The 22,800-nt window shown below is 39.8% G+C and overlaps 1 protein-coding gene across 2 annotated transcripts in view; it reads left to right on the top strand.

The window, feature by feature from the left end:
* The first annotated feature begins 2,707 nt into the window (after positions 1-2,707).
* Positions 2,708-22,800, top strand: part of RBL1 (RB transcriptional corepressor like 1) — a 68,710-nt gene continuing 48,617 nt past the window's right edge. For both annotated transcript variants that reach the window (XM_069548520.1, XM_069548519.1), the window contains exons 1-9: positions 2,708-3,166; positions 6,149-6,282; positions 14,638-14,838; positions 15,090-15,154; positions 15,256-15,384; positions 15,496-15,656; positions 17,354-17,403; positions 18,005-18,191; positions 19,165-19,331. In XM_069548520.1, coding sequence (XP_069404621.1) covers positions 3,011-3,166; positions 6,149-6,282; positions 14,638-14,838; positions 15,090-15,154; positions 15,256-15,384; positions 15,496-15,656; positions 17,354-17,403; positions 18,005-18,191; positions 19,165-19,331 — 1,250 coding nt within the window. In that variant the 5' untranslated portion in view covers positions 2,708-3,010. The remainder of the gene's footprint in view (positions 3,167-6,148; positions 6,283-14,637; positions 14,839-15,089; positions 15,155-15,255; positions 15,385-15,495; positions 15,657-17,353; positions 17,404-18,004; positions 18,192-19,164; positions 19,332-22,800) is intronic.

The raw sequence follows: 22,800 nt of genomic DNA, 5'->3' as shown, positions 1-22,800 counted from the left end.
ACAGTAATCTGGCTTCCACTCCCACTATGCTAAAGACAGCTGCTTCTGGCAAAGGTTACTGAAATCATATGAAAGATAATATAGGAGGTCTTTGTTGAATTCCTCACCCTATTTGAATTCTCTGCAGTGTTGGATCCTCCTCCTTATACCTTCCTGGACAGTTTTTTTTTTTCTTCTTTTCATTCACTCCTAAAATTTTGCCTATTGCTGAAATGTTGGTCCTCCTAGAAGGTCTACCCTTAAGTCTCTTCTTGTGCCAACACACTCCCTGAGTGATATGAACCTGCTCCCTTAGCTTCAGGTACTGCCTGAAAATTCCCAAATCTTCATGTCCAGGCTGCCTCCAACTCCTGGAGCTCTTAAAGACAGATGCACAGCAGCTTAATTAGAAAACAAATGATCTAGGGACTTACCTGGCAGTCCAGTGGTTTGATCCCTGGTCGAGGAACTAAGACCCTGAATGCCAAGTGCTGCAGCAAAAAAAAAAAAAAAATCCAGTACAGGAAAACCTTCATCCATTTCATCTCCACTAATCCTGACAGTTCTTTGCTGACAGGAAGTTAGGAGGAGGGACAATGAGCCCTGTTAGAGACTCCTTGACCCTGGAGACAGATCTCCCCTTACCTGCCCATAACCTCGAAGTAAAATCTCCTAGGAGGTGAGTCTCCATGCAGACACTACATGCCGATACCCCTTTCAGAAGATAATGAGATGGTCCTGAAGTTAGCTAAAAGAAAGCAGAGCTGGAAGTACCACATTTGAGTTTTTTGGGGGGAGTTTGAGTTTTTACTCATTTGTTACCCAGCCTGCAGATGGTACCCAAGTCCCAACCCTCTCTATGTGTGGGGAATGTAGAAGACTGGGAAAATGCTCAGGGGACAGGGGTGATCTTCTAAGATCCCACACACAACAGTTTCAGAACTGATCTTATCCCTCTGGTTATACTCCATTCTAGTTGAGAGTATCACCTTCCGTAGCCCAAAGGGAAACCTATGTTATTGGAGACTCCTCCTCTTCAGCAGGGCCCGCTTCAGCTCTAGGACAGAGCTGTCTCTGCAGGCTGGCTCCTATCTATGCTGGACTCATCTCCCACCATCTCCATACCTCTGCTCTCTACCCTCAACTAACCCACGTGTGACACCCAGAGGAAACTGCCTGCACAGACTTCACCTCCTTTTATTAAAATCTCCATGCTTTTACCCTTCTGAGATCCTTTGCAATCTAACTGGACCTGCTTCCGTTTTCTTCTCTGGTGACTCCTTCCCTCATCTAAGCAACAGTGGGCTCTTTGTCATTTTAAAACACACCATACTAAGTACTGAGTGCCAACTATGCCAGTCACTAATCCATAAACTCCAATACACTGAACATAAAAAGAAGGTTCCTGCTCTCACGCAACTCGCATTTTAGTAGGAAGAGCCAGCGAATAAACAAGATAATTTCAGATAGTAATAAGGTGCTATGAAGACAATGATATGGGTGTGCGTGTGTGTGTGTGTGTGTGTGTCAGAGGAGAGATGCAGTTAGCTATTTTAAATACAGTGCTCAGGGATAGCTTGACAAGGTGACTTTTTGTTGAATGATGATCTGAAGCCAGACAAGCAAAGATCCGGGGTAGAGTATTTGGGGTTGTTTGACAAGCATGTGAGAAAGGCTTTGAGGAAAAAATTAGTTTGGCAGCTTGGCATGTCCAAGGTTCCAAAACAAAGCAGGTTGGAACTTATTACATACCTAAGAAAGAGGACAATGCCACAGAAGGTGGGACCAGATCACATGGGGCCTTACAGGCCATGGAAAGAAGTTTGGAAATTATTTTAAGAGCAACAGGAATCTATTGAGGGATCTTGAGTGAAGGACTGAGGAGCTCTGATTTACCTTTTTAAAAGATTCTGGCTCTTCCCAGAGAAAGGGTTTTTGATGGAGCAGAAGTGTAAGCCTTCAGACCAGTTCCATGCCTTCAGGCTTATGCTCAAAGTGAAAGTGAAGTCGCTCAGTCGTGTCTGACTCTTTGCGACCCCATGGACTGTAGCCTACCAGGCTTCTCGGTCCATGGGATTTTCCAGGCAAGAGTACTGGAGTGGGTTGCCATTCCTTCTCCAGGGGATCTTCCCGACCCAGGGATCGAACCCAGGTCTCCCGCAATGCAAGCAGATGCTTTACCCTCTGAGCCACCAGGGAATGCTCAGGCCATTCCTAAATCTGGAATGACAAGTTTTTACTGGGTTCCTGGGTTCCAGGGTCCCAGTTCTTAGGGCCCAGGGAGCTGAGGAAGTGCCCCCCTTACTCTCAGCTCTTTCAGCCCAGGTCAAGCCTCGTTTAGCCATCAAAAAGAGACGGACAGGTGTCTGCTAATATCTTTACCTCATCAACCCCTCAGTGATTCTAAAGACTGCTCTCTAGACGCTGGACACTCTGAGGGTGTCCGCCGAGGCCCTCCCCCGCCCTTGATGCTGTGGGACCACTTTTTTCAGTCCCTCCTTCATTTCCTAATTCAGAGAGCAAGTTCCGATCAAACTGTGATTTGAGTCCTGGGGTAGACAGGCCCATGGGTTGGCGGGGCAGAAGACGTTTCTTCCTAAGATGAACAGGGTCACCTCGCTATTGGTAGACCTGCTTGAACCAAACAGCCACCAGGAAAGGGATGCGCCGCTGGCGCCAAAGCTGGATACAGACTACAACTCCCGGCAGACCCTGCGCGCGGACTGCCGATCCCTCCGCTACCAATTTGCCCCGCAGGCTGTGTTCTCCGCTGCCCGCCAAGGGCCAAATCCAGGTGTTTTTAGGCCCCGAAGTCGCTCTTCTTATCACATATCCGGAGAGGGACGGCTGGGAGCCCTGGAGGAGAAACGGACTTTTTTGAAGAGAAACGCGGATGCAGACCATCGAAGAGACGTCGTTCTGCAGCTCCCGATTTTCGCGCGCTTTTGGCGCGGGTGGTTGTGGGTAGCGCGCCCAGGACGGAGAAAGGAGCCGGGGGGCTGTGACCGAGCCGCCCGCCGGGCCTGAGGGGATGGACGAGGACGATCCCCACGCTGAGGGGGCGGCAGTGGTCGCCGCGGCCGGGGAAGCGCTGCAGGCCCTGTGCCAGGAGCTAAACCTGGACGAGGGGAGCGCAGCCGAAGCCCTGGACGACTTCACTGCCATCCGGGGCAACTACAGCTTAGAGGTGAGCGGCGGCAGGTGGGGCGGCGGGACAGAGCTCGCCAGACCCCACCCCCGCCCCGCCCCTACCCCACCCTGTGGGGCGGTGGGAGTTTCCCCACCGGGAAGGGTCTCTGCCCAGCCGGGCGCCGAGGAATGCGAAGCTGGAAGGGAGGGTATAGATCCCATCTCTCCATTTATTTTGAGGCGGGAAACCGAATTCCGGAAAAGGAGTGGCTTTTCCAAGGTCACACGCCACTCAGGGGTCGTCCCCTGGTCTTCAGACCAGCGCCGTAGACGTCTTGGGACTGCCCTTGAGTCTCTTTGAGAAGCAAATACCACAACGATAAAAGCCTAAATGACTTGTGTGCCAAGACGCCGCTGCCCAGCGCTTTAGCCGTGTCGTCTTACTTGGTTCTCTCCACAACCCTTTGACTATGTTCTGTGATCCCCATTACACAGATGAGGAAGCTGAACCCCAAAGAGGTTAAGCCCAAGGTCGCCCGGTTAATGGTGGAGCCAGACTGAGTCTGAGCCATAATCTCTCTACCCTGCCGGCCCGAAGTGTGGGTTGCTTTTTTTTTTTTTTTTTTGCCGTTTTGCCGCGGCACAGCTATTTCATCAGAGCCAGTTGTGCACACAAGGCTTATCTCTGGGCCCCAGATTCCTCCTTCTTCAGACGGGGATAATTAGATGGTCTTGACGCTAAACACAGTGTCTATCTCTGAACAAAGTAAAATGTAAACTATCATTAGATTTTCCCCAGCTATTCTTGCGTTAAGTCCTCACAACAGTCTGTGACATGACAGGGCTGGGAGTATTAATCCTGCTGTCCAGGTATCAAGGCCAGGAGGGTTGTGTTGCCCAAGTACATTCTGCTAATCATCGCAGAAACCCAAACAAGCATAAGCCCAGTATAGAGGTAGAATTATGATGGAATATATTTGCAGTGGCCTCATGATGAAAAGTTTTTGTGATCTAAGAGGGCTGAACTCAGTGTTGTTCTGACTCATCACCCAGTAGAATAGTTAATCGCTGAGTTCAAAGGCATAGAGTTGGAAATTTGGAGTTGACTGTTTATGTGTGTGTCAGTATTATAAGGGAGAAGAAGAGAGACTCTTGTTTGTCTCCAGGGTAGGACTGGATAGACTGGATTAAGGACAGTCATCTGCATCTCTGGGTGACACAACTGGAAAGCTGAGGAAAGGAGGAGAAAGTAAGGGAGATTATAACTTACAGCCTCTCGATTGAAAACAAACTTTTTAGAAGCCAGAGAAAGCATTTCTGACATCCCAAGTCTTCATTTAGTCTCTCATTGAATGCACATTGCTGAGTGTAGACTGTGTTGAAGGCATTAAACTAGGCACCTCTTTCAGATTCTTGAATATGCCTAGCTTGCTCCTAACTTTCTCCATGCCAGCCCCTCTGCCTGGACACTTCACTCCCCACTCAAGAGAAAGTTTAAGAGCCAAATCTCCAGTTAGGCAGAGTTGATCAGGGTATCTTAATGTTTGACTTAATTCACAGCTGTGTTGAATTAAGATTTTGTGTTTATTCTATTGAAAGTGTTTTGTTTTCCTCTTCTTTGTTGCTTTGTTTTTGGTGAAAGGCATTTTCATATATCTGCTGCTTCTTAAGAACCCCTCTGCCCAGTCCCTGTCCTCTCTAGTCTACTTGACAAGCTCCTGATTACCCACCCCACTTCACCCATACTTTTTAATGATTTATCACCACTTACCACTTATGTCTCCTTCCGTGAACCCTTCTGTGACCCCCCCCAGTCAAAATCAGTTGCTCACTACACTATATTTTCCCATAACGCTTTATTTTCAATTCTTAAAACATGTATTTCACCAATTATAGATAATAATATCTGTTCCTCTTAGTTCTACACTTGGAGTTTTATAAGATCAGAGTGTTTTTGTATTTTGAAGGCCTAGTATCAAGGAACTAATTTAAATACTATAGGTGCTTTTTATTTTTAGAAAACAGTCAAAGTAGTAATTTTGGTTCTTAAAGTTTCTCTATATTAATAGTGTTTTCGTCTAGTAGCCTGTATCCAAAAGCTCTATAATACTTGGGTGTTATACCCAAACAATTCGTTAATCAAGGCGTCTAAAAGTATTCAACCTTAAGCTTACCTGCCTCAAGCAGTTAAGACTGCTTCACTGCTTTAGGGCAGGAACACTAGGTCTTAGATTTATTAGTAGCTACCCATTTCTGCTCACCCCTTTTGGATTATTGCAGGAAATCTTTATTAGTCATTTTTATTCTGCTAGAGTCTGGTCTTAAAGAGGATCTGCACTACAGTATTGTGTTATGCTATGAGATTTGTGGCTAGTTCTTAATTTCATGTAAAGCTCAGCAATGAAGTCATAAAGTGAATCTAGCTTCAGTAGCTCAAGTCTAGTGTTGAATTCTCAAATGTCACCTTTTTTGTAGCATTGTAAATTGAAATATCTGCTAAGATAGAGAGCCATACTTAGACTGTGTTAAAGATTAGGGTAAATAATTCCCCCAATTTCTACCTCACAAAACTGACAATCTCCTTTATGTTGAACACGATAAGTATTAGTTTTTATATGCGTGATTCTTTTGCCATCGTTCTACTTTGTTCTTTCCTTTTCTCTGCCAAAGTGATTAAAAAAGAAACAAAATGATAGGAACTTCCACATCATCAAGGCCATGACTGGTGTTATAATATTGAAAAAGCTAATGCTGAGAAATTGATAACGTTTTCAGTAATATTAGATTTGGGGTGTAGATGAGAGATCTATATTTAGATTAATATCAATTCACCATGTTACACAGGACTGAGAGTAAGGAATTTTATACCCATTTTTGCAACCAACTAAGCTTTCTGACCTTGGGCAAATATCCTCACTTCTCTCGCCTGTTAATACAGTATGAAAATTAGACCAGATAATCCTAAGGTCTCTTTTGAGTCTAGAATTCAAGTGTTCTAACGAAATATATCCATTTTGCTGTTTTATCTTTTGCCTGCCAGGGAGAAGTTATACACTGGTTGGCGTGTTCGTTGTATGTTGCTTGCCGCAAAAGCATCATTCCCACAGTTGGCAAGGGTATCATGGAAGGAAATTGCGTTTCACTTACCAGAATACTACGTTCAGCTAAACTAAGGTAAAGCACTTTGATTTTTCAAACATTACTTTATAAATCCTGAATTTAACTTTAGAATTTAATTTCTCTTCATTTTAAATCATTTAGCTTCATCCCATTCTAAGTTTTTTTTTACAGTTCTCACATTTTTTCCCCAGTTCTCACATTCTTTCTCTGACTTTCTTCCTCAAATTCTAACTTCAACCAAAGGCCCCTGTTCTAAATCTTTTCTTTTAATTGAGTTACAATTTATAAGTCATATAATTTACTTACTTGTACAATTCAGTGATTTGGGGTATTTTTTACAGAGTTAAGTAACCATCACCACAGGCATTACGGGCATAGAGATTTTGTTTTTGGTATTTTTTTTTTTTTTGGCTGCACCATGCAGCAGGTGGGATCTTTGTTCCCCAATCAGGGATTGAACTTGTGCCCCCTGCATTGGAAGCATGGAGTCTTAACTTCTGGACTGCCAAGAATGTTACTAAATCTCTTTATCTATGATTTTTTTCATTAATATTTTAACTTTGAGAATAATTTGAAGCTTTCAGAAAAGTTGCAAAAATAAGAAAATTACAAAGATCATCCATACACCCTTGACCTAGACTCACCTTTTAGTGACATTTTACTCCATTTGTTTTATCATTTAATCTTTTTCCCTTAAATAATGTATTTTCCTCAACTACTTCAATTTAAGTAGCATCCATTATAGCCCTATACCCCTAAATATTTCAGTGTGTGTTTCCTTAAATAACTATAGTACAGTTATCCATGTCAACAAAATTAAATCTTGATACAATAATTTTCTATAACATCTCTATTCTAGTGTTATTACTTGATGCAGTAAAATTTTTTTCTTTTTTTCGTCTATTCTGGGTCCTTATTGCCGCTCATCGGCTTCTCTAGTTGCAGCACAGGGGCCAGTGCATGTGGCCTCAGTAGTTGCAGTGTGCGGGCTTAGTTGCCTTATGGCATGTGGGATCTTAGTTCCCCAACCAGGGATCAAACCCATCCCCTGCATTTGGAAGGTGGATTCTTCACCACTGGACCACCAGGGAAGTCACTAATTTTAAGTGACTATGTAGATCTTTATAGATTTGGGAAAATATGCATCAAATATTGCTAAATCATACTGCAAAATGCTGAAGAAGTATAGATTCATACATATACCTGTAAAACTAGAAGATTTTTATTGAATATTTACCTGTGTGCCAGATATTATGTGCTAATAGTTTACATATCTTTATTCATTTAATCCTCACAGTAATCCTATCAAATAAATCTCATTTTAAAGATGAGGAAGCCAAGTCACCACGAGGTTAAATTATATCTAGTGGTTATATACCTAAGTGGCAGAGCCTCTGAAGTCCATGCTGTGTTACTTATGTTATCAGTAAACAAATATACATTAGTGTGTCTTCTTTTGAATTGTATCTTTAATTCAGCTTCAGTTTACAAAAAAAATTAGCCTAAGCAATTTCCAACTTAAAAAGAAAGTTTCATGTGGGAATTCCCTGTCTGTCCAGTGGTTAGGGCTATACACTCACTACAAAAGACCTGGGTTTAATCCCTGGTCAGGGAACTAAGATCCTGTAAGGCATGAGGTGCTGCCAAAAAAAAAACACAAGTTTTGTGTAAAAATTTGTTCTGCTCTTAATAGTGTTAAAAATTAGTATCTATTTTATAATTTGAATTTTAAATTCTTAATAAAGCAGTTGTCTGAGTCTCATTAAGTAGTGAGAAGTAATTTTTCCTTATTTTTTTACAAGTTTTTTAATAACTTGTGATTTAAATCAAGATTATTTTCATTCACTTATTATTTTCATATTTATTAGAACCTGAATGAAAAATTACTTTCCATAATTTTAATAGAAACATTGATATTCATTTTTTACAAAGCAATTTTCCTTTTTGCCTTTTGAGTACCCTTAAAATTAGATAGTGTGCCACTATTTGGACATATGTTCCATATTATCATCTTTTCTCTGTACTTGGTTTTTGCTGGCAGGGTGAGTCACAGCTCCCAGTAAGCCATGCAATCAGGAGGGTAAACAGCCAATAGATTTACAACTATTCTGTCTCACAGCCATTCTGTTTTTCACTTTCAGTAGAGTATTTGTTAAATTATGTGAGACAGTCAACACTTTTTTTTTTTTAATAAAATAGGCTTTGTGTTAGATAATTTTACCCAACTGTAGGCTAATGTAAGCACCTGAGCATGTTTAAGGTAGGCTAGGCTAAGTTGTGATGTTCAGTAGGTTTAGGTATATTAAATGCATTTTCAGCTTATATTTTCAACTTACAGTAGGGTTACAGGTTATATCCTGTAACCCCATTTGTAAATTGAGGAAGCTCTGTACACACATAAATAACATAGAGAGAGGTGGATGACAAAGCAAATATGCAAAATGCAAAATTGGTGAATATTGGTGAATAAAGAAGTTCTTACATACAATTCTTGCAACTTTTCTGTAAGTTTGATGCTATTTCAAAGTAAAAAGTTTAAAGGATAAAAGGGAATGTTCAGATGCATTTATGGCACATCCATATAGTGGAATAAAATCCAGCTCTTAACATTATGGAAGGACGTTCATGTGAGCTGAGAGGAAATGATCTCCAAAATGACAGGGAAAAAGAGAAGTATAGAATATCTCTTGTAGGTAGTATGATTTCATTTGAGTGCGGAAAAAGTATTTAAGTAGGTATGTATTCATAAATACCCTAAAAAGTTCTGCAAGGATAAATAAGAAACTAGTAACAATATAATTGTGACTTTCTCTGGCTCAGCAGTAAAGAATCTACTTGCAGTGTAGGAGATCCAGGTTCACTCCCTGGATGGGGAAGGTATAATTAGTCACTAAGGCAAAGTTGGTTGCTTTAGTGGAAGAAAACTGGGAGGGAGGTGATGGACAAGGAGAGATACTTTCCATCATGTATCCTTCAGTACCTTTGAAATTTTGTAAATATGTACATTACTTATTAAAAAAAGAAAAAGAAAACTGTCATAGGATAGCATGATATCTATCTTTGTATAAATATTTTTGCCTATATCTTTGACTCTCTCCTTAGATTCTCATAAAAATCAATTTTTGGATGAAAAAATTGAGTGTTTTTAAGACTTTATATTCATGTTGCCAAGTTACCTTTAGAAAGGTAATTAGTAATACTTCTAGCACATTTCACTGTATCCTTTTTGGAGTAGCATTTTTTTTTAAACAGCCCTATTGAGATATAATCCACATATCCAGTTAAAGTATATAGCTCAACAGTTTTTAATATAGTCACATACTGACTACAATTTTAGAACATTTTCATCACCCCAAAAAAGAAACCTCATACTCATTAGCATTCACATGTTATACCTCCACTAAATCCCCTTCCTCTGGCAACCACTAATTCACTTTCTGTCTTTTTGCCTTTCCTGGACATTTCCTATAAACAGAATCATACAATATATGATATTTCTTTGTGATTGGCTTCTTTAACTTAGCATAATGTTTTTAAGGTTCATCCATGTTGTAGCATATATCAGCATTTTATTCCTTGCTATGACTGAATAATTTTCCATTGCATGGATATAAACATTTTATTACTTTTTTGGTTGATGGACATTTGAGTTGTTTCTACTTTGGGCTCTTATGAATAATGTTGCTATGAATGTGTACAGCTTTTTATGTGGACGTATTTCTCATTTCTCTTAGATGTATATATAAGAATTGTTGTGTCATGTGGTAACTCTGGTTAACCTTTTGAGGAGCTATCAAGCTGTTTTTCAAAATGACTATACTAGTCATTCTATGAAGATTCCAATTTATCCACATCTTGTCAAAACTTATTATCTATTTTTTTTAAGATTTTACTTACTTGTTTATTTATTTATGGTTCTGCTGGGTCTTCATTGCTGCACAAGCTTTCTCTAGTTGGCATGAGCAGGGACTACCCTCTAACTGTGGTATGTGGGCTTCTTATTGCAGTGGCTTTTGTTGTGGAGCACGGGCTCTAGAGTTCATGGGCTCATTAGCTGTGGCTCCCATGCTCTAGACCATAGGCTCAGTAACTGTGGTGCATGAGCTTAGTTGCCCTGCAGTATGAAGGATGTTTCCAGATTAGGGATCAAGCCTGTGTCGCCTGCGTTGGCAGCAGATTCTTAACCACTGGACTACCAGGGAAGTTGCTATCTGTCTTTTTTTTTTAATAGTTAAGTACCCATGAAGTGGTGTCTCATCATGGTTTTGATTTGTATTTCCCTAATGGCTAATCAAGGCTATGGTTTTTCCTGTATGGATGTATGGATGTGAGAGTTGGACTGTGAAGAAGGCTGAGCACCGAAGAACTGATGCTTTTGAACTGTGGTGTTGGAGAAGACTCTTGAGAGTCCCTTGGACTGCAAGGAGATCCAACCAGCCCATTCTGAAGGAGATCAACCCTGGGATTTCTTTGGAAGGAATGATGCTGAGGCTGAAGCTCCAGTACTCTGGCCACCTGATGCGAAGAGTTGACTCATTGGAAAAGACTCTGATGCTGGGAGGGATTGGGGGCAGGAGGAGAAGGGGACGACAGAGGATGAGATGGCTGGATGGCATCACTGACTCGATGGACGTGAGTCTGAGTGAACTCTGGGAGTTGGTGATGGACAGGGAGGCCTGGTGTGCTGCGATTCATGGGGTCGCAAAGAGTCGGACACGACTGAGCGACTGAACTGAACTGAACTGAATGGCTAATGAGAAACCTATATGTAGGTCAGGAAGCAACAGTTAGAACTGGACATGGAACAACAGACTGGTTCCAAATAGGAAAAGGAGTACGTCAAGGCTGTATATTGTCACCCAGTTTGTTTAACTTATATGCAGAGTATATCATGAGAAACGCTGGGCTGGAGAAAGCACAAGCTGGAATCAAGATTGCCGGGAGAAATATTATTAACCTCAGATATGCAGGTGACACCACCCTTATAGCAGAAAGTGAAGAGGAACTAAAAAGCCTCTTGATGAAAGTGGAAGAGGAGAGTGAAAAAGTTAGCTTAAAGCTCAACATTCAGAAAATGAAGATCATGGCATCTGGTCCCATCATTTTATGGGAAATAGATGGGGAAACAGTAGAAACAGTGTCAGACTTTATTTTTGGGGCTCCAAAATCACTGCAGATGGTGACTGCAGCCATGAAATTAAAAGACGCTTACTCCTTGGAAGAAAAGTTATGACCAACCTAGATAGCATATTGGAAAGCAGAGACATTACTTTGCCAACAAAGGTCCATCTATAGTCAAGGCTATGGTGGTCATGTATGGATATGAGAGTTGGACTATGAAGAAGGCCGAGCACTGAAGAATTGATGCTTTTGAACTGTGTTGTTGGAGAAGACTCTTGAGAGTCCCTTGGACTGCAAGGAGATCCAACCAGTCCATTCTGAAGGAGATCAGCCCTTGGTGTTCTTTGGAAGGAATGATGCTGAAGCTGAAACTCCAGTACTTTGGCCACCTGATGCAAAGAGTTGACTCATTGAAAAAGACTGATGCTGGGAGGGATTGGGGGCAGGAGGAATAGGGGACAACAGAGGATGAGATGGCTGGATGGCATCATCGACTCAATGGACATGAGTCTGAGTGAACTCCAGGAGATGGTGATGGACAGGGAGGCCTGGCATGCTGCGATTCATGGGGTCGCAAAGAATCGGACACGACTGAGCAACTGAACTGAATGGCTAATGATGTTGAGCATCTTTCATATGCTTTTTGGAGTACTGTATTCTTTGTAATAGATTTTCAATGAAACAAAAACTCTTTTGAAAGCTGTGAAGTTTACTTTGTGTTTTAATTTAGTTAAAAAAAAATCACATTCATAGTTTAAGTGATATCAGTCCTATAAGGCTGCTTTGTTTTCAAACACTCTGATGTACTTTGTTCCAGGTTCAGTTCAGTTCAGTCACTCAGTCGTGTCCGACTCTTTGCAACCCCATGAATTGCAGCACACCAGGCCTCCCTGTCCATCACCAACTCCCAGAGTTCACCCAAACTCATGTCCATCGAGTCGGTGATGGCATCCAACCATCTCATCCTCTGTTGTCCCCTTCTCCTCCTGCCCCTAATCCCTCCCAGCATCAGGGTCTTTTCCAATGAGTCAACTCTTCGCATGAGGTGGCCAAAGTATTGGAGTTTCAGCTTTAGCATCATTCCTTCCAAAGAACACCCAGGACTGATCTCCTTTAGAATGGGCTGGTTGGATCTCCTTGCAGTCCAAGGGACTCGCAAGAGTCTTCTCTAGCACCACAGTTCAAAAGCATCAATTCTTCGGCACTCAGCTTTCTTTACAGTCCAACTTTCACATCCATACATGACCACTGGAAAAACCATAGCCTTGACTAGATCTTTGTTGGCAAAGGAATGTCTCTGCTTTTGAATATGCTATCTAGGTTGGTCATAACTTGCCTTCCAAAGAGTAAGCATCTTTTAATTTCATGGCTTCAGTCACCATCTGCAGTGATTTTAGAGCCCCCAAAAATAAAGTCTGACAGTTTCCACTGTTTCCCTATCTATTTCCCATGAAGTGAAGGGACCGGATGCCATGATCTTCGTTTTCTGAATGTTGAGCTTTAAGCCAGCTTTTTCACTCTCCTCTTTCACTTTCATCAAGAGGCTTTTTAGTTCTTCACTCTGCCATAAGGGTGGTGTCATCTGCATATCTGAGGTGATTGATATTTCTCCCAGCAATCTTGATTCTAGCATGTGCTTCTTCCAGCCCAGCGTTTCTCATGATGTACTCTGCATATAAGTTAAATAAGCAGGGTGACGATATACAGCCTTGACGTACTCCTTTTTCTATTTGGAACCAGTCTGTTGTTCCATGTCCAGTTCTAACTATTGCTTCCTGACCTGCATACAGAGTTCCCAAGAGCCAGGTCAGGTGGTCTGGTATTCCCATCTCTTTCAGAATTTTCCACAGTTGATTGTGATCCACACAGTCAACGGCTTTGGCATAGTCAATAAAGCAGAAATAGATTTTTGGGATAGCAATATGTACATTGGATTTATATGAGAACATATTAGTCATGGCTCTTATTTATTAAAAAAAAAAAAACAGATACCAGCTACCAACTTTAGCTCTCTTAAGGAGAAAAAAAATTGTATTGAAAGAATATTGGATAGCTGACAAAGTCTTTAGGATAATTTGAGAAATTAGGCTTAGAAAATGACCAGGAGAAAGACAGGCTGGCTACACAATCAAAGAGTGTATCACAGAACCCATCTAATAGGTACACAGCTTGCATGGCCAGCAGTGCTGTCCCTGGATGTTGGCAATGTTTTAGTCCCTAGGAGCTGCTGTTGAGCTCCGTAAGAATTTACCACTTCCTCATTTCTGTGCCGTCACCTCCAGATTCAAAAACCAAACAGATATATCTGATTAAGGACCTTAGGTTTTATGCCTTCACCCTGAGTTCCAATGCAGCTGACCGTTCTAGTAGAAGATCCTCAGACAAAAGAAAGAATAGAATTTCACATGCTGAGCATCCCTGTCTCCAACAAAGCCCTCTATAGTCTCTCTCTATAGAGAGACTATCATTTTATCAGCCAAAAAAATTTTAGTAATCTAGCTTCTTTTCTTTTTTTGCTGCTCTTGATAAGAATCTTTTAAAAAGACTCAGCTTCTTAGATTTCATTCAGCATGTCTGGAGTTTGAACTTCTATGGACAACTAACTGATGATTTCTTCCACCGCCTTTAAAAAAAGATATCACATGCATTCTGTAATAACACTAGACACTTAAATGAACTTTAACACTACAAAATTTCAGTCCAAGACCTTCCTAACGTGGGAACATAAAAAAATCCACTTAATAATTGTATAAAACAGAAATGTAGAGCCATAGTCCATTAAGTGATTTTTCTGGGTATGTTCTACCTTCTTAGGTATATATTGATATTTGATAGTAGAACCACGTGTTGTAACACAAACACTTGAATTTTATTCTTTCCCTATAACAGTCTGGTGCTTTGTGAGCAACTTCCAGAATCTAATATTGAGACAGGCTGTCTTTCCTCAGACTAGTTTTGTGAACTCATCAGTCTGTTGACTAACATTTACTTTGTAATTTATATTCAGAGTATTGTCTAGGTACTACAGAGAATAAAAGAAGTAGATAGGTACTAGCTGCATAGTCAAAGATATTTTATGTATTGACTGTTAATTCAGAGTTCACATTCTCACAGTGATTCTGGGAACCAAAGTAATTTCATAGTACTTGAAATGGGGTTTTTTTGTCTCTCTTTTTTTAAAAAATAAATTCAGGGATTTTAATAAAGATTCTTAGATATAAGTAGAGTGTCTTCTTTTCCTACCATTATATGGATTCATTTTAAATTTGCTTTTTTCTGTTTGTTTAGTTTAATACAGTTTTTTAGTAAAATGAAGAAATGGATGGACATGTCAAACCTGCCACAAGAGTTTCGTGAACGTATAGAAAGGCTAGAAAGAAATTTTGAGGTGTCTACGGTAATTTTCAAAAAATTTGAGCCAATTTTTTTAGATATATTTCAAAATCCATATGAAGAGCCACCAAAGTTACCACGAAGCAGGAAGCAGAGGTGAGACACTTTATGCTCATATAATTGACATAGAAATTATGATACGAACTTCCTAAGGGCATTTGCATTTTAAAAGTCAACTTTTTAACCCCATTTAATAAACCATGGTTGTCTGTCCTTTGTGAATGGGATTTTATATGTAATTTGACTTTACTACTTGGTGTATTTGGTGTTTCAATTTTTAAGTGACAAATGTGGAATGATTTTTAGTAAGTTAGATAAAAAGTACATTCCCCCCACCCCTTTTTTAGGAGGATTCCTTGCAGTGTTAAAGAGCTCTTTAATTTCTGCTGGACACTGTTTGTTTATACTAAGGGTAAGATGACACTTTCAGTTGCTTTATATTTCTGTTGTGGGAACTCGGTGCTATTTGACATGGAAGGTTCCTGGGTTTTATGTCTCTTTTTTCTTGTAAAGGTAATTTTCGTATGATTGGAGATGATTTAGTAAACTCTTATCATTTACTTCTGTGCTGCTTGGATCTAATTTTTGCCAATGCCATTATGTGCCCAAATAGACAAGAATTGCTAAATCCATCATTTAAAGGTGAGACCTTATTTATTTTTGAAAACTGATAATCAATTTTTAGAAAAAGAGTATTAAAAGTTGATCATATTCTTTTTTCCATCCATTGTTTCTTATACCCTGTCAAACTAGGTTTACCATCTAATTTCCAAACTGCTGACTTTCGGGCTTCTGAAGAACCTCCCTGCATCATTCCTGTACTGTGTGAACTGCATGACGGACTTCTGGTAGAAGCCAAAGGAATAAAGGAGCATTACTTTAAGCCATATATTTCAAAACTCTTTGATAGGAAGGTACTGTACTTACATTTAAATGATTCAGCTCCTGTGGGTCAGCAGTAACAGCCTCCAGGAGAAAACCATATTTTAAGAAAGTTCGTAACATTATAATACTCGGGCTCAAGTTCCCAGGTTTCAGCCTCTGCTGTGATACAGTCCTGGCCTGTGATTTTCTGTGATGTGCAAAACTGAGCTGTGGAAGAATGTGACCAACCGTTTGTCCTGTTAACTAAATGCATAGCCAGAGGCATCTGTAGGAGGTTCTGATAGAGAATTAATGAAGGACAAACATCAGAGTAAGCCTAAGGAAAAGCAGGAGGTCAGAGTAAGCTAGTTTATTGCCAGAATTTGAATACTGTTCACACAATTTGCTGTTTACTAAAAGTAGGATGATATATAACAGCTGTAGCTTTAATTCCATACAAGTAGAGCAAGAGGCCCTGAAAGGATTAGGTCATCACTAACATACGTAACTTCTCTTACGTATACTTTTGTATCTAGTCTTATCTTTCAATAAACAAATATTTATGTGTATATACACAATATATATATATATCTGTGTGTGTGTATACTCAAAATATCTCTTTCTAAAACTTTAATCTCCAGCAAAGTAAACTTTAAAGGAACTGAAGGATTTTGTCTATTGTGCTCTGTAGAAGCAGTGCCCTAGTGGCTCCTAGGTATGGTGACCATACATCTTGGTTTGCCTGAGTTATCTAGGTTTTGGCTGTTGGTGTGGCATAATTACTAGAATGTCTCCTTTTTTCACTCCAGAAGTATCCTGGTTTGAACAGTGGTTCTCTTGCCCATGGGCCACAGACCGTTTATTTGGCCTGTTTAGGGTGTTTTACGTTTTTATTTTGTTCAATTTTTAGCTTAACACATGAAGACCTTTTATGTGAAAATTTTTTAAAAATCAGAATTGGCAATATTGGTAACTACATAGGTAACGATTGTCAAGCTCAATAATGGCTACCTCTTAGGACAAGGAAGTATGCTTTCTGCCCTCTTCATTTATGTATGTTAAACCCTGACCCCTGAAAGCATTTGAGTTTACCATCCCTGATGTTTGATAATCTAAGAATAGTGTGGATACACAGACAATGTTAATAACAGTGTAATTTTCCTTTCTCACCAGTTGTTGTTAGTCACTCAGTCGTGTCTGACTCTTTGTGACCCCATGTAGCCTGCCAGGCTCCTCTGTCCATGGGGATTCTCCAGGCAAGAATACTGGAGGGGGTTGCCATTTCCTTCTTCTCACCAGTAACAGTAGCTATATTCCTTTCATATCTTTTGCTTGTCTGACACATACCATCATTCAATAACTGTTAGTTTCCATTCTGTATAGACAGTCTTTAAAATTGGACAGCTTTCATCAGAATCATTTGGGGAATTTGTTAAAACTGCTGCCACAGTTCAGGCTTTGAGGTCTGTCAAGTGTGCCTTTTTAACAAGTTCCCCTACATGATTGTTATGTCATTAAAATTTGGAAACCATTGCTATGGATAGACTAACTTCAAAGTATTTTGAAATCTTGACATTAAATGTTTTTTAATATTTTATTTGCATACTAAATAGGAGTTACTGGTCTGAAAAAAAAATTTAATAATTCTGTTTTGTGTTTGTGTGTGTTAATTTAGATAAATGTAATGTTCTTGTGTGTACGTTAATATGCTTACTTACATAATGTCACAATGACTTTTTCTTTCCAGATTTTGAAGGGGGAATGCCTTCTGGACCTTTCCAGTTTTACTGATAATAGGTAATTATCTAGCACTAAAAGTATCAGGCATATCATATACTGTCAGTAATGATTTGTTACAGTTGGTTAAGTGATATGTTGTATCAAGTTAACAGCTCCAAATTCAAATTCAGGTTTCTTCTGCATTGGTGGCATTCAGTGAGTGTTATTGTTAAGCGTTATAGTCTTAAATCTATTTTCAGAAACCATTGGCACTTAAAATATCTGCTCTCCTCAGAAACTCATAAACAGAACCAATGACTTCTGTATTTGAGTTGACATTCTTTCACTAATCAAATATTGGCAAATTTAGAATGTACTTATATTTCAAGGCCACACACAGTTGTTTCCTCAATGATTAGGCCTTAATTAGGTTCAACTAGTTTTCAGATTAAGTACAGATTCTTTTCAGTCACCTTGCAAAATAATTTATTGCCATATATGTGAATGTGAAGAATGTCCATGATCAGATAGAAACCTCAAATATTGTTAGATGGGCAGAGTTAATAAAAACTAGAAAGTCATGAGCTTTTCCATGCTCTGGAGTCAAAATATATCTTTAAGATAAATCCATTGTGTAACTTAGTTGTATCGTAGGAGCTTAAAAGAATTCTCTTTTCAGCAAAGCAGTGAACAAGGAGTACGAAGAATATGTTTTAACTGTTGGTGACTTTGATGAGAGGATCTTTTTGGGAGCAGATGCAGAAGAGGAAATTGGAACCCCTCGGAAGTTCACTGGTGACGGCCCATTAGGGAAACTGACAGCACAGGCTAATGTGGAGTGTAATCTTCAACATCACTTTGAAAAAGTAATATAACCTAGCCTGGCCTCAGTCTTGAATGGTTTTTTTCTGTGTGTGTGTGTGTGTTTCTACTAACAGCAGAAAAGTGAAGAAAGTGAAAGATGCTCAGCTGTATCTGACTCTTTGCAAACCCATGGACTATACAGTCCATGGAATTCTCTAGGCCAGAATACTGGAGTGGGTAGCCTTTCCCTTCTCCAGGGGATCTTCCCAACCCAGAGGTTGCACGCAGGTCTCCTACATTGCAGGTGAATTCTTTACAGCTGGGCCACAACGGAAGCCCAACAGCAGAAGTATCTTTCAAGTTAAATCTTAAATTTCTTCTACTAATTCATATTTCCCATGAAAACTTTAAAGAATAATTTTCAAAACTATAGCATATAGTATTTAGCTCATTTCTTGCTATTTTTCATGCTTGGATATTTTCCCAGAATGCCTGGATTTTCAGTAGACTGTGTGTCTTTGGATGTGAAGACATACTTTTTTCCTGTTTTTTTCTTTGTATCACTTTAGCTGTTGCTTTCTTGCTTTAAAATTTGCTTCCTACCATGTGCTTTTCTCAAACATCAGTCATATTACTCTGGATTTGATTGTTAATAGCCAAGGCTTAATTCTCTGCTTATGTGTTAGGTGGGTTGGAGTATAAGGTCTGCTAGAAAATTCATAGAAACCTAAGTTTTAGTCCCAGCACTTCCATTGCCTTTTGTCAGCTGTTTCCTCGCATGTAAAATGAAAATGTGCATGTTATATTTCAAATGAATTTTATGAAGATAAAATGAGATTGTAGAGAGAAAGCACTGTGAAAAAGTATTATTCAGAGATAGGATGTTATTAGCATAATATTGCTAAAAATGTGGTAGGTAACCAGAAGAGAGAGAAAAAGTAACCTACTAAACATGAATAGAGGGGATGCTATCTGTACTAAATTAGACATGTAATTTAGTGATTTTTAATGTCACATATTTTTCTTTTCTGTCAGAAAACATCATTTGCACCTTCTACCCCTCTGACAGGACGGCGATATTTAAGAGAAAAAGAAGCAGTCATTACTCCTGTTGCTTCAGCCACCCAAAGTGTAAGCCGGCTACAGAGTATTGTAGCTGGATTAAAAAATGCGCCAAGTGAACAACTTATAAATATTTTTGAGTGAGTACGATATTATTTTTTCCCAAGGTTTCTTCTAATTTTAAATTAGATTCTATAGTTCATTCTGTTTTCAGTACTTCTGAATTCTGGAGATAATGGATATACATCTGACAAGTTTTACTATACCATTTAAATCACAAAGTATATTGACCTAAAATCAGGTAGAAGTACTATGAAAAATTATATATAAATTTTACTTCATATTATTATAGACTTTGAAGATTAAATGCATCTTAATGGTTATGTAGCTCTAACATTCCACTCTGGTAACACTCCTAATTTATGCATTACTGTTTTGTTTTCTTTTTTAAATGGATTCAATTTAAGTGTCCATCAAATGGAAGACTGGTTACATATTGATCGTATAGCCATGAAATGGAATTTTATGCAGTTGTTGGAAAAAAAGACATATTTTTGTAGTAAAGATGATAAAATGAGGCCAGACCAGAGAAACTTATTTCCTGATACCTAATGAAATAACAGGATAATAAAAATCAGCAAACTATCAGCAACCAAATGAAGGATATTATTTCATGCTACAATTTTCCAAAGTGATGGTCAAGAAAGAAAATGAATGCTCCTAGTATGCCCCTTATGATTATACAGTGGAAGTGAGAAATAGATTTAAGGGACTAGATCTGATATATAGAGTGCCTGATAAACTATGGACAGAGGTTCGTGACGTTGTATAGAAGACAGGGATCAAGACCATCCCTATGGAAAAGAAATGCAAAAAAGCAAAATGACTGTCTGAGGAGGACTTACAAATAGCTGTGAAAAGAAGAGAGGCGAAAAGCAAAGGAGAAAAGGAAACATATACCCATTTGAATGCAGAGTTCCAAAGAATAGCAAGAAGAGATAAGAAAGCCTTCCTCAGCGATCAATGCAGAGAAATAGAGGCAAACAACAGAATGGGAAAGACTAGAGATCTCTTCAAGAAAATTAGAGATACCAAGGGAACGTTTCATGCAAAGATGGGCTCAATAAAGGACAGAAATGGTATGGCCCTAACAGAAGCAGACGATATTAAGAAGAGGTGGCAAGAATACACAGAAGAACTGTACAAAAAAGATCTTCATGACCCAGATAATCATGATGGTGTGATCACTCACCTAGAGCCAGACATCCTGGAATGTGAAGTCAAGTGGGCCTTAGAAAGCATCATTACAAACAAAGCTAATGGAGGTGATAGAATTCCAGTTGAGCTATTTCAAATCCTAAAAGATGATGCTGTGAAAGTGTTGCACTCCATATGCCAGCAAATTTGGAAAACTCAGCAGTGGCCACAGGACTGGAAAAGGTCAGTTTTCATTCCCATCCCAAAGAAAGGCAATGCCAAAGAATGCTCAAACTACCGCACAATTGCACTCATCTCACACACTGGTAAAGTAATGCTCAAAATTCTCCAAGCCAGGCTTCAGCAATACATGAACCATGAACTTCCAGGTGTTCAAGCTGGTTTTAGAAAAGGCAGAGGAACCAGAGATCAAATTGCCAGCATCCACTGGACCATCAAAAAAGCAAGAGAGTTCCAGGAAACCATCTATTTCTGCTTTATTGACTATGCCAAAGCCTTTGACTGTGTGGATCACAATCAACTGTGGAAAATTCTGAAAGAGATGGGAATACCAGACTACCTGACCTGCCTCTTGAGAAACCTATATGCAGGTCAGGAAGCAGCAGTTAGAACTGGACATGGAACAACAGACTGGTTCCAAATAGGAAAAGGAGTATGTCAAGGCTATATATTGTCACCCTGCTTATTTAACTTATATGCAGAGTACATCGTGAGAAACACTGGGCTGAAAGAAGCACAAGCTGGAATCAAGATTGCTGAGAGAAATATTAGTAACCTCAGATATGCAGGTGACACCACCCTTATGGCAGAAAGTGAACAGGAACTAAAAGACCTCTTGATGAAAGTGAAAGTGGAGAGTGAAAAGTTTGGCTTAAAGCTCAACATTCAGAAAACGAAGATCATGGCATCCGGTCCCATCACTTCATGGGAAATAGATGGGGAAACAGTGGAAACAGTGTCAGACTTTATTTTTTGGGGCTCCAAAATCACTGCAGATGGTGACTGTAGCCATGAAATTAAAAGACGCTTACTCCTTGGAAGGAAAGTTATGACCAACCTAGATAGCATATTGAAAAGCAGAGACATTACGTTGCCAACAAAGGTCCGTCTAGTCAAGGCTATGGTTTTTCCTTGGTCATGTATGGATGTGAGAGTTGGACTGTGAAGAAAGCTGAGCACCGAAGAATTGATGCTTTTGAACTGTGGTGTTGGAGAAGACTCTTGCGAGTCCCTTGGACTGCAAGGAGATCCAACCAATCCATTCTCAAGGAGATCAGCCCTGGGATTTCTTTGGAAGGAATGATGCTAAAGCTGAAACTCCAGTACTTTGGCCACTTCATGCGAACAGTTGACTCACTGGAAAAGACTGTGATGCTGGGAGGGATTGGGGGCAGGAGGAGAAGGGGACAACAGAGGATGAGATGGCTGGATGGCATCACTGATTCGACGGACATGAGTCTGAGTGAACTCCGGAAGTTGGTGATGGATAGGGAGGCCTGGCATGCTGCCATTCATGGGGTTGCAAAGAGTCGGACACGACTGAGTGACTGAACTGAACTGAGTGTGCCCCACCCCCAAGAAGCGTTAGTAAGGGAAAAAAGGGTTTGTTAACAGGATCTTGAAAATGCTCATTAATACTCTAGATATGGAGGGAAACAAATGGAGTGAATAGGCAGATGGGCAAAAAGTCCTATAAATAGAAACCTCCCCAGGTGAAAGTTCCTCTATGCCACCAAGATAGCAGCAGAAATATGAAAAATCCTTAGGGCCTTCCATTTTCTGAGGTTCCTACCTGATTTAAAACTGGAAGGTATCCCTGACCTAGGTATAGTGAACCCTGGAATGGGGATATTTAACTAAATCTCAGAAGAGAAAGCAAAGCCCTGGTCCTCAACAGAAGCTGAACCTAGCACCATCTGTGTTGTACTCACAGTCCCCAAACCTCAGTCTATAGAAAAGTGGACAGAACATTCATCCCCAGCTTCAACCACAGCTCAGAAGATAAACAGATGGCAGTGTAAGTAGGAAGACTCATAGCATCTAATCTACCCTCATAGTATTTGAATAAATCGATCTGGACTGAGCAGTCCATTTAACATGAACAAGTTAAAAAGAAATGGCAAAGCAACTATGCAAACTTTTTAAAATCAATATACTTATTTATTATTTATTTGACTATGTTGGGACTTAGTTGCAGCATGTAGGATCTTGAGGCATTGCAGTACATGGACCCTCTAGTTGTGTGGGCTTAAGTTGCTCCATGGCATATGGGATCTTAGTTCTCTGATTAGGGATCAAACACTGCAAAATAGATTCTAAATACTGGACCACCAGAGAAGTCCCTGTGCAAACATTTTAAAGCACAAGAGAAGGAAGGAAGGAAGAAAATGT

The sequence above is a fragment of the Ovis canadensis genome, chromosome 13 (assembly GCF_042477335.2).
Source record: "Ovis canadensis isolate MfBH-ARS-UI-01 breed Bighorn chromosome 13, ARS-UI_OviCan_v2, whole genome shotgun sequence".
Classification (NCBI taxonomy): Eukaryota; Metazoa; Chordata; class Mammalia; order Artiodactyla; family Bovidae; genus Ovis; species Ovis canadensis.
This window is presented reverse-complemented; position numbering and strand designations above follow the sequence as displayed.